This window comes from Schistocerca piceifrons, chromosome 3 (assembly GCF_021461385.2).
Source record: "Schistocerca piceifrons isolate TAMUIC-IGC-003096 chromosome 3, iqSchPice1.1, whole genome shotgun sequence".
Classification (NCBI taxonomy): domain Eukaryota; kingdom Metazoa; phylum Arthropoda; class Insecta; order Orthoptera; family Acrididae; genus Schistocerca; species Schistocerca piceifrons.
This window is the reverse complement of record NC_060140.1, coordinates 229,661,559-229,674,379: the sequence shown is the minus strand read 5'-3', so window position 1 is coordinate 229,674,379 and position 12,821 is coordinate 229,661,559. Positions and strand designations below refer to the sequence as shown.

Below are 12,821 nucleotides of genomic sequence, written 5' to 3'. Positions count from 1 at the left end.
GCAAAAGCAGTGTTTAACTGCCCTGACTAGTTTCCAGTGACCTTCATATTACCCGCCCCACCTTTGGAACATTTCAAAAACTTTTTGCTTTCCACGAATTTACCATATGTACAGGGTGTTGATGTTTTTACCTGCAATGACAATGGAAGTCACTGAAAGCCCACAAAGCTTACCAATGGTGTCCACAAAAGTAAAAATGTAATGTGATTGTTGTGTGTCATGTGCTATGTATAAATTTATGAGAAGGAAAGTTGCTGCTTACCATATAGTGGAGATGCTGAGTTGCAGAGAGGCCGAGATTAGTTGTGCCTATCTGCAACTCAGTATCTTCGCTATAAAGTGAGTAGCAACTTTTCTTCTCATGACATAGTTACATTCCATCCTGGATTTTCCACTGTTTGCTATGTATAAGCTGAAAGTTTTTGGTGTTTGCTTACCTAGATTCTCCATCAATACTTGGCAAAACATAATAGTAAGATAAAAATAAATACTTCCTTGAAGTTCTGCAATAACTTTTCATTTTCTACGAAATATCAGCACACAAAAATTTCTTTCTGGATATAATTCAGAATTGGCTTGTGCTTCAAATGCACCCAGAAAGTAACAGTTTTGATTAACACCAGGATTGTGCATCTCCTAGTTATTAATTTCTTATCTATGTGTATCTAGTGACTGATCTCCTGAAATAACGCATTGGCTATCCACACTAAAAGAGTAGAAAGAATATTACATTAAACTATATAGTTGTTTAATATTACTATCCAGCATGATACTTTACCTAGATTCAAGTTGACCAGTTAGTGTAACGGGTTTGTTGCAATCTTCACAGTCTTCTCTGAGATTTGTGTACACATACACTCTTCCTCCATCTTCTTTAAAAAAGTAGAATGGAGCTCCGACAATCAAGTCAGCTCGTCTGAGGAAAGACAGCATAATGGATTATTGTAAAATTATGTCACTTTTAATTGTGAGAACAAGTTGTGCAAATCCACTGCAGTATATTTGACAGTTTTCACAGCCATTAGGAGATAGTGACAGCAAAATGGGAGAATCAAACAGTTCTTTGCCAACATTAACATTAAAAAAGTGAAAAAGGATTACTCTACTCAAAAGTAACATCTCTTCAGTTTTCTGCAGAAATATTAGGTAAAAATGTAATTTTATGTACCTAGCAAAATTGTACCATAGAAAAGTGGCAATAAATGGCATCAGCATGGCTTTGGCAGACAGAACACTGCAAGTAGCAGTGGAGCTGTAAACAGCAATGTTTGAAGCAGTGTTGCTATCACTGATCTCATGACTGGCACCGCAAAATGTGCGAATGATGTACTGACCTGGTAAAGACAATAACTCACAAATTGGAAACCAGTATGAAGCACAAATCATCATCACCAAACACAAAATACCTAAGGAGAAAGACAGTGAGATGAAACTGAGTTGGTTCCATGATGCTGAATGTGTCTGACAAATGTGTGTTTCATGCTGTACTGGAGAATGACTGCCAGCTGCTGTGAGCTTAACAGTGTTACATGGGAACACCTTGTGATCACCTGGCCAAGTGCAAGTGCTGCATATAGATATGATTGTTATTCTGATACCCCTAGGAACTATGATTTATCATCTGAGCCATCATCAACATCATATGATACTAAATAACTCAACAATTTAAAGGGCACAAAGGTCCAGAAATGGCTGAGATGCTGCTGGGATTGACGGGAGAGGGTGGTAAGGTTGATCATGGGATCCTCCTCCATAGCTTCCTACATATCAGTGTCTGATTAAACTGCTGGCATGAGGACTGTTGGAGTTGCTAGCATGTGGTCGGATTTGTGTGTGGCACTACTCTGCAGAGTGTCCATCATTGACATGGGTTCTGGAAGAAGTCTGGAAAAAGAGAGGGGGGGGGGGGGGGAGACAGGGTACTAGGCAGTACTCAAAGTCCAAGTAATGATGTAATGTAGAGTCTGTTGTCTGTGACTGTGCAGAATTTTGGCCACGCTGCATACACTGACCATGGTGAAATGGTATGTAACCAAGGAACTGGTCAGAGCTTCTCTGGATGGTGACTACACCATGGCCTTCCACCTCTGAGCTAGAAACTGGATGGAAACAGTCTTAGACAGCTTGCTCAGCGGCCATACTGAGGCCAGTAAACGTATCTGCGTGTCAATGCTTCCATCTGTGTGACATCTGATAGTGTTAGGTGTTGGGCAGCTGGAAAATGTTGGGGGGGGGGGGGGGGGGGGAGGGGAGGGGAGAAGGGGCAGGAGAGCATGTTGCTATCACAAAATGGGATTCTTGGTCCTCTGTGGTTAACAGGAGGACACCACCTATGGCAGTGACGGTGATACAGTGAAAAAAATATCTGTAACTCAGGTCCATTCCTTTGCTGAGGTGTTTTGGTCATTCCTGCTATGTTAGTGACAATACCATATGCACAAGGACCAATGGAGTTAGTAGCAGAACTGTAAACAGGAAGTTCAGAAAGGTGTGGCAAGCTTGTAACCATCACAGGCTGCTGAGTCAGCGATGTGTTGAGTCATGAAAGCCAATAACAAGGAAATAGGAAACCAGTACAAAGTTCAAGTCATCATCAGCCAAACCTAAAGTATCCAAAGAGTAAGTTCAAAGCAAGACAGTAAGATGTGGCTTTGTCAGTTCCAATACACTGAACGGCATGTGACACATAGCTTCATACAATACTGGAATGAGTATCAGGCAGCCGTGCAGGGATACTTGATGGTGTTACCGAGAAATGCCTTGAGGTAACCTGATCTAGCACAAATGCTGTTGACAATGAAGATTATGTGTTGTCACCTTGGGAAATCTCCAGGATCCTTGATTTATTATCCAAGTTGACATCTGCCCACATGCACCACTAAAAATTTCAACCAGTAACGTCCTTAAAACCCTTGCTTTCCAGCCCTAGCTCAAAAATTAATTTTCAGTGGACTGCCTCATATTTCTAGCAAATTTAGTTGTTTTCAAAAGCTGAGCTGCCATAATAATATACCTTTGCTAATGTTAATATTTGTTACATTAAACAGTAGTTTTGTAAAATATGCATGTTAATAATTTCCAGCATCACATAATTTTTTTTTTAACTTCAGGTTATTCAAAAATCAGAAAAAATATAACATTCTTTCACATAAAGTATGACTAAATCTTTGCTTGTTACACTTCATGTCTTCAACCTCATTTCCTTTAATCAGTGGGCCAGAGCAAAGCATCATTTGAGTCGGAGTTTTGAAGTAAAGCCATGCAGCATTACTGGGCAATAAAAGCAGGTCATTTAAATGTCCTAGCACTAACATTTTCATCCTGTGTTGGCAGCCAGCTCCTGTTGTTGAAGCCTTAGGCAAACACATGCGACAGGCAATATAGCAAAGCTGTAGAGCCACAGGACAAAAATCAAATAACAAGTAGTTATAATCACAACAGTTCTGTGTGGCATGCTAAATAAGTGGCTTTTTACTTCAATTCACAGTCACAAATAGGAAATAAGGTGTAAAATTGCCATAAAAAGTTGTATTAATAGCTTTTTATAAAGATATAAAATGTAAAGACAACTTACTTGTCACCATCAACATCTGCTGCTGCAACTTCATAGCCAAAACTTGAAGCAAACTGTTCCCCATTTAAAATGAGTCGTAATGCCATTGGGTTTACAAACTGCTGTCTTTTGCTGAAAATGAGAACTTGACCAGTGCCATCAGAGCGTGGAGCTCCAGCCGCATAGCACATCTTATCTCCAAAAAATTTGCCAGCAGCTACAGACATACCTACAAGCATTTTTTTCCAAATTAGAAAATGATAATCGATACAGCTAATCTATTTCTTTTTTTTAAAAAAAAAGAATCAACACACATCTTGGAAAATATTTTTGAAAGTCTGGTACGGTAATTCTGTTGGGTGCTGTAAGTACCAGAGACTGTATTGCATTACTTCAGACAACAAAAATTTTGTGCACAGATGTACCCTGTGAAGGGCAAGGCAGGGCACCCCCCTCCTCCACAAGACAAAAATAACTTCACAAAGTTGACTTTCACCTCACCCCCAGCAAACAGATAGTCATATCAATTCAGTTCAGACTGAAAACTTCGACAGTATTCCAGTGAATCCTTTTTTGAGCTAGTATACAAGTGTACGCATGTGCCCCCCCCCCCCCCCCCACACACACACACACAAAACAAACAAACCAGTACAGCTACATTTAACACACAATAACATCTTGCCCCAGGTAGTGGGTACCACAGTGAATGTCATGTTAAGGCTACACATTCAAGTGACAGAACTACCAGTGAAGAATCCCACTAAGAATATATGGGACATGTTTTGACAGATGTGTTGTTCTATGCAATATGGCATACTTTCAAAAATATGTTCCAATAATTCTGTTTGCTGGGGAAAAAAACCACAGTTAAGTCTACCTTACTGAATGGCACTAGGATGTGTTATCTGAAAGAGTCTCTATTCCAAACACAACAAATCAGTAATGATTTTTCTTTCCAGTAAACAGAATTTTTTGTGAACCCTTTATTATATTGAAAAGAAAAGACAAAATCCTTACTTCCCACTTACTGAATACCATCAACAAAATACAGAGTTCAGTAACATTCTACAATATATGCTTTAATAATCTTTATTGACATACAATATCTACATCTTCTCCATGTACTGGGAAAAAATGTGTTGCCTCCTGGAGGGACAGCAAGAATGAGCATTCTTTGAAAGAAACAGCATCAGTTACATATGAAAATCAACATTTCATTCAAAATGAACTTTTTGTTAAGACCAGGTAAGAAATCGTTTGTCATAATACCTTTGTTCCACAAATTGTTATTTCTTTGTCTGACACATCAGTGCCACTTTGTGTGGCCATCACTGTCCCTCAGCCCCCACTGCTCTTACATTTGTTTCCAAGACCTCAGCAGTTTAGAGATACATGGTGGCAATAACAGCAGCTCCAGTTTTAACATTTTCATTTAAAAAAACATTGCCAGTTTCAGCCTTGTGATTTGATCTTACTTTAAAATAGACCTACATAAGGCTGACACAGGCTGTGTTTTTTTTTAATATCTTAGAACTGGAGGTGTCTTATTGCCACCAACAGATGTCACCACTTTCCCAAAGGAGAAATTCACTTCCCTCCTTTTGAGCTAAGTTAAAATTATTCTTTTAGTGTTAAGCTCAAACATTTACCATTTTTCTCCAAGAGGTCAATGTCAATACTTAATTTTCATACATCAACAAGAAATGTACACATATTTCATCAATAAGAAAGTAAATAAATTCTTAAAGTCTCTTTGCATAGATGCCGATTAGGAAAAAAGAAAGTTGTTGGCTGACAGCCTCTTTCTACAGAATGTGTAAGTGCTTAAGTCTTCATGGGTTTTTCTGGACTGAATATGATCACTCCAAACCACTTATGAATTCTAAAATTCTGAAAATATTAGTACTTGTAACATTATTTGTAACCATTAGATTAGTATTACATCATTCAGCTTTCACTTTTTCCATCAAATCATGTTTTAATTGTACTTCCCAAGATTCCAGTATGAATGACATCCATTTCAATAAAATAGTATAATACACCTTTCTGATAACTACTTCCACATCTACATGACCACTCTGCAATTCACAGTTAAGGTTCAATGAACCACCTTCAAGATATTTCTCTACTGATTCACCAATGAATGGTGCACAGAAACTCTTAAATGTTTCTGTGTGAGCTTTGATTTATCTTATTTTATCACGATGATCATTTCTTCCTATGTAGGTGGGCGCCAACAAAATATTTTTGCAATCGGAAGAGAAAGTTGGTGACTGAAATTTCATGAAGACCCTGTTGCTACAAAAACATCTATGTTTTAATGATTGCCACCCCAATTCACATATCATGTCCATGGTACTCTCTTCCCTACTTCACAATAGTACAAAATGAGCTGCCCTTTTTCGATGTTCTCCATCATTACCATCTGATGCGGATTCCACACCACACAGCAGTGCTCCAGAAGAGGGACCTTTAGGGGACCTGCTGCATTTTTTTGTAAGTTGCAATCTTTGATTTGATTTCCTCACAATGTTATCCATGCGATTGTTCCAATTTAAGTTCTTTAAAATCCCTGGGTATTGAGTTGAATTTGCAGCCTTTAGATTGGTGTGATTTATTGTGCAACCAAAATTTAGGATATTTCTTTTAGTACTCATGTGGATGACTTCACACCTTTCTTTGGACCATCTGGTGACTTTACAAGACAGTGAATGATTGAATCATCTCCAAATAATCTAAGAGGGCTGCTCAGATTGTCCCCTATATTGTCTATGTATGTGAGGAACAGCAGAGGAGTTATGAAACTTCCTTGAGAAACTTCTATTTCATTCAATGACTTTCCTTCAACCAGTATGAACTGCGACCTTTCTGACAGGAACTCAAGAATCCAATCACACAACTGAGGAGATACTATAGACGCATAACTACAAAATCAAGTGTGAAGGATGTCTAATTCCCATCCCTACGATCAGCTATTTGCAAACAAAAAATCCATCTACCTACAATTCAGTTGTCTCAATCACAATTTTGACATTGTTTAACTAAGCCAACAATATTGCCTAGAAGAGACTTCAATTTGATACAGCAAGTAAAAACATAAGCATTTCCTCCTAATGCAGTTCGTGTAATCTTAATTGTTACTTCAAGTGTGAAGGGAGCGGGGGAGAAGAAAAGAAAAGAGGAAGGGGATCTATTAGTACCTCTTCACTTGAACTTTCTGACAACTGCTGTATTAATGACTAGTTAAATGATGAGCACCAACAAATTGTCATTAGATGCTTTGAACTTTATCCTAGCATGGGGGCATGGGGTGAGGAAGGGGTCGGGGGGGTGGGGGGGTGGGGGGGGGGGGGGGCCTTACACGAGATGAAATATGACCCCTGTAATACCTGGCATTACTCCTCACAAGCAGATGACATGAGAACCTGCTGGCAGATCACGAACATCACTTTGTTTGCAAAAGCATACTGGCAGAGACATATGCAAAGGTTTAGTAACCGAGATTACAGTCCTCCTTGTGTTGTGTCATGTTCTGTCACACACGTGTGTTGGTTTACATTGCAGATGTCAAAAAAAAATTTTATCCCAGCTGCCGCAGGCACTATTTTATTTCTATTAGGGACATACTTATTCTTGGACTTATTATTTATTGTTTTTCTGAGATGTATTTCCGAGTCACTTAGTTATTTGGTTATGCATTAGATTAGAGTTATTCTTGTATCTCAGGAGAACATTCTACATGTTCGTAAAAGAACTCTGAAGCTGCTGACTCGTAATAAGCTTCTGTTTTCTGAGGTATGAACAGAGCTCATTTATTCCCTGTATGAGAGTTCATATTTCCTACACTAGTTGGGCTCCACCTCAAGATGTGTAACTTAGATAAAAAAGCTATCCTGATAAAAAATGGTTCTGAGCACTATGGGACTCAACTGCTGTGGTCATTAGTCCCCTAGAACTTAGAACTACTTAAACCTAACTAACCTAAGGACATCACACACACCCATGCCTGAGGCAGGATTCAAACCTGCGACCGTAGCAGCAGCGCGGCTCCGGACTGGAGCGCCTAGAACCACACGGCCACCGCGGCCGGCCTGCCATCCTGATACCTGGTGAGCCTGTCATGTTCTATCCTACACTGCAGCACAGGAAGAACTCAAGCTTCCTACCAGGACTTTTACATCGGATGCGACAGAAGCATCGATATCCAGAATTGTCGTGCGATTACCACCTTTCTGGCCACACAACCCTATGCCGTGATTTGCACAAGTGCAGGCCAGTTTTGACTATTTAGGAATCACAACAGATTTTATGGAGTTTGCAAGAGTGGCGAGTCAACTAGATCATCGGTACAATGCAGTGACTGAAGGTGTGATAACCATGCCATCTGCAACAAACTCTTGTGAGAAACGCTTCGAGTCTTGGCATCTCAAGAGGACCACAGCAGACAAGTTTTGTTTTAATATAAGTACTAATATAGTGACTATAAATAACGAAACAAGTGCTAACGTGTTCAGAATTTTAGAATTTATTTGTAAGCAGCTTGGAATAATCATATTGAATCCAGAAAAACTGATGAAGACATAAGCACTTACAAACTCCATAGAAAGAGGCTATTAGTAAACAACATTCTATGGCCCTGATTGGCATCTTTGCAAAGAGATTGTAAGATTTCATGGAGTAGTCACTTACCACTGTAAGTATAGGCAATTATAGTCATACTAACTGAGATGCCCTCCAATGCAGACGCTGACTTGGCCGACAAGATAATGGGTGAAATGATGACCACAGCAGTAAGCACAGTGTATCAGCATATTGCCAACAACAGTAACACACATAGACTCTGATGGTCTTGCAGGTAAGGTTCAGTGAATAGTTATCTCAGTACAATCATAGCAGTGACAGAAACAACTACCGCAAGAGGTCAAGAAGTCACTCTTAAAATGACCTCTTCAACTTCTGGGGAAGGTCAACACTCCATATATTGGTATCATCATAAATTTGGGGATCACGTGCACCTATCCAAGTGCCAGTGACAACTGGAAAATAGGTGTATCATCCAATTGCTGTGCAAAATTGCAACTCCTGTTTATGAGTGAACAGAAGTCAGGTCGGCAGTATTTAGTGCATACTGCATCAGATTTATGTACATTTCCTTGAACTCTCTTACACAGGCATCAACGTTTTTGGTTTGTCTGTGGCAAACAACTCTTTTATACCAACGTATGGTACACAGTGAATGGAATTAGGTCTGAGGCTGTATCTAGTCTTCGCACAAGATTTCATGATTTTGGATGCAACAGAGCTCATCATTGGAGCTGATTTCCTAGCATACTATTACCTGCTACCAGACATATCCAACACGTGAATTACCGACAGCATTAATAGCATGACAGCTTTGGATTTCCAATGTAGCACAGCAGTTTGATTGGCCAAGATTGTGCAAGTAGACTGCAGCAAGTACACAGGACTATTGCAGCAATATCCAGCCTTGACATGACCACCTGGAGAGCCTAAGAGATACGCCACAACACAGTACATCATATTAGAACAACTGATGGACTGCCTGTCTCATGCAGACCCACATATCTCCTGATCACTTCGCCATTGCGAAGGCAGAACTTAACGCCATGCTAAAGGAAGGTACTATTCATCCCTCCAGTAGCGAGTGGCCGTCTCTTTTGCACCTTGTGCCAAAGAAGTGTGGGAACATTTTGTGTGATGTCCATGTGGAGACTATCATACACTCAATGCCTGAACAGTGCCAGACTGGAACTCTGTACCTTTCTTACATTATTATACTTACGTTTTATGTATTGTACTAAGGCAGTGGTAGAAGAAGATATACTGGAGACACCCATCATCAGCCCATTTGGGTTATTTGAGAGCCTTTTTATGACATTTACCCTATGGAGTGCTGTGCAATCATGACAAAGATTTATTGATTCAGTACTTCAAGAACTTCCTTTCTGTTTTGTGTACTTGGATGACATTCTTGTCTTTTCATCCACTGTAGAGCAGCACAAACAACACTCACTTGCAGTCTTCCAATGATTAGAACAGTATGGCATGGTTCTGAATACCGTCAACAGCATATTTGAACAGTCACAAGTTAACTTCCTAAATCACCAGATTTTATCGAAGGGGTCACTACCATTGCCTGAAAAAGTGGTAACTACTTTACAAATTGCCTGCCCAAATACCGCTAGAGAATTACATCACTTTCTTGGCATATTCAGCCTCTACCATTGACATCTGCCACACTCAGCTGAGCTACAAATACCACTGACTGGGGCTCTCGTTGATCCAAAAAGGCAACCCACTGATTTAGTGGGTGGGTGCCACGAGCTTTGCCTTCAAAGTGGCAAAACAGTGCATAGAGGGTGTAGCAGTTCTCACTCAAACTGAACTGGATGCAACCTCTTGCACTAGTTGTAGATGCAAGGCAAATTGGTAGCTATCATTCCTGTGTTACAACTGTTCCACGATGGTGCATGGCAGCCACTGGCTTTTTACTCACACAAGGTGTCTCCAACACACCAAACGTGGAGCTCACACAATAGAGAACTTCTTGCCATCTACAAGGCTATCAAATACTTCCATTCATAACTGGGAGCTAGAGAGTTTACTATTTTCCCAGATCATTAACTGCTCACTTACGCATTCCAATGAAACAATAATAATTATTAAATACCTGAATACACAGAATTAATAAAATTTATTTCATAGTTCGTTATTAAATTACCTGACAATGGACTAAGAAGCTGGAAAATGGTTAATAACAAACTATTAAATAAATATTGTTGTGGAACATTAATACTGTGTGTTCAAGTTTCTAATATGTCCACATTCCCCCAAGAACTGATGGAATATTCCATAAATATTAAGAACAATAACAATTGCTCACCACATCAATATAAACAACTGGTATTCATCACCCAGTTCAACACAGACATTGTATGTATTTTGGGAATTGACAGTGTAATAGCTGATTGTCTTCCCCATGTCAACAGCATAACAAGCATCATCAATCTCCGAGGCACAAGAGACTGACCAAGAAGTCCAGAACCTCCTCCAGAACAGCTTGGAATTACAAGTAGTCGATATTCCTGGTGCAGATATTAAACTGTACTGTGACCACAGTACTTTACTGTGAGAAGCACATCCATTCTTGCTTATTACACACCAAAGATAGGCCTTTGACAGTCTGCATAATGTATGTCATCCTGGTGTCAGACAAGCATTCTTCTTGGTCTTGCAATGATTTGTTTGGCCTGGAATTCAAAAAGATTGCCAAGGCTGGACTCATCCATGTGTCATGTGTCAACAAAACAAAGTTTCCTGGCACATGCATGCACCAGTGAGAGACTTCCCTCACACAACTACATGCTTTTCACACATACATATTTGAATTGTACGCCCGTTATGGCTATCAAAAGAACAATGTTATTATCAGTAAACTCTTCCAGGCTAAGTTGCCATGGTTGATCTGTAGAACTTCTTCTCCCTGACATTTTGTTCTCAACTACGGAGAACATCTTCCGAGGTGAGTCGACGACTGGCTGCTAGGAGCTGGGGCCGCCGCTTATATAGAGATCGTAGGGGGCGCCACCACACATCACGTGGCGTCGATGTGCAGTTATCTCTGGCTATCATCTGTTCTCTCAATTGCAGGCAATCGATTGTCACATGATTGATGCAATGTCGACCGCCATATCTTATCCAATTTTAATCCTTCTTCTTTACGATTAAAAATGTATTGATGTTTGTGGATTTCAATTGCCTCTCTATACATTCATGTATAACAGTGCAACGTCCTCGCTAGCACGCTTGTTTCACCAAATTTTATTTCGTGATCTCCATCCTTAAAAACATGTTCCGCTACTGCCGATTTGTTGATATGTCCCAAGTGACAGTTTCTTTTGTGCTCCGTCGACCGTGTATTGATGCTTCTTTTTGTAGTTCCTATGTAAACCCTGCCACAACTACACGGAATTTTACATACCCCGGGGGTGGCTAGGGGGTGACGAGCATCTTTTGTTGATCTTAGGCATTCACTAATTCTCTTAGTAGGTCTAAAAATGGTCTCTACCTGAAACTTGGCTAGTACTTTTCCAATGCGATCCGTGATATTATGGATGAATGGAAGAAATACTTTTCCAGCTGATGGTTGTTGCTGTCTCCTATTTTTAGGCATTTTTCTATTTGGGTGAAGTGCTCGGTTAATCTCGTTTTTCGTATAACAATTTTTCGCAAAGGCCATTTGTAAATGATTTAGTTCTTCTTGTAAGTAGCCTGGTTCACAAATCTTATTGGTCCTATCCACTAGTGTTTTTATAACCCCCCTATTTTGCCTTAGGGTGGTGGTTTGAGTTCTTATGGAGGTAGCGATCAGTATGTGTACCTTTCCTGTAGACCTTATGGCCTAAGGTCCCATCCGCCTGTTTGATAACTGATACATCCAAGAAGTTAAGTTGTCCATTCTTCTCCTTCTCCATAGTAAATTTAATCTTTGGGTTGATGCTATTTAAGTGTACCAGAAAATCATTCAAGTCTTCTTCCTCATGATTCCATATTACAAAGGTATCATCCACATACCGATACCACTTCGAGGGGCTATTTTTGGCCGACTGCAGTGCTTGATGTTCAAAATATTCCATGAATAAATTTGCAATTGCGGGACTTAGGGGGCTTCCCATGGCTACCCCATCAATCTGTTCATAAAATTCACCATTGTACTGAAAATAGGTTGAGGATAGACAGTGTTGGAACAAGGCTACTATATCAGTAGGGAACATATCAGCTATATGGGAGAGAGCTTCATCAACTGGAACCATCGTGAACAAAGACACTATATCAAAACTGACAAGTATGTCATTAGGACCGACAGTAATTTCCTTCAATTTCTCAATGAAGTGTAGAGAGTTTTTAATATGACTCTCAGTTTTGCCTATGTAAGGTTGTAACAAAGAGGCAAGGTGTCTGGCTAGTTCTTGGGTAGGAGCTCCAATTGCGCTGACTATTGGTCTCAAAGGAACATCAGGTTTATGTATCTTTGGTAATCCATATAATTTCAGAGGATAAGCCTCCGTTTTACAAAGATACTTTTTAACTTCTGTAGGAATGGAAGACTGTTTTATCAGACGATTGGTGGCATTCAGCACATTCGTTGTGGGATTCTTTTTCAACTTCTTGTATGTGCTGAGTTCCAGGAGATCACTGATCTTGTGATAATCCTCAGTATTCATTAAAACAGTAACATTTCCCTTGT

The 12,821-nt window shown here is 39.8% G+C and overlaps 1 protein-coding gene across 2 annotated transcripts in view; it reads right to left on the bottom strand.

Annotated features, from left to right (window-relative positions):
* Positions 1–12,821, bottom strand: part of LOC124787808 (integrin alpha-PS1) — a 563,745-nt gene that overhangs the window by 81,414 nt on the left and 469,510 nt on the right. For both annotated transcript variants that reach the window (XM_047254733.1, XM_047254734.1), the window contains 2 exons: positions 3,575–3,782; positions 779–916 (listed from right to left, as the gene is read on the bottom strand). In XM_047254733.1, coding sequence (XP_047110689.1) covers positions 779–916; positions 3,575–3,782 — 346 coding nt within the window. The remainder of the gene's footprint in view (positions 1–778; positions 917–3,574; positions 3,783–12,821) is intronic.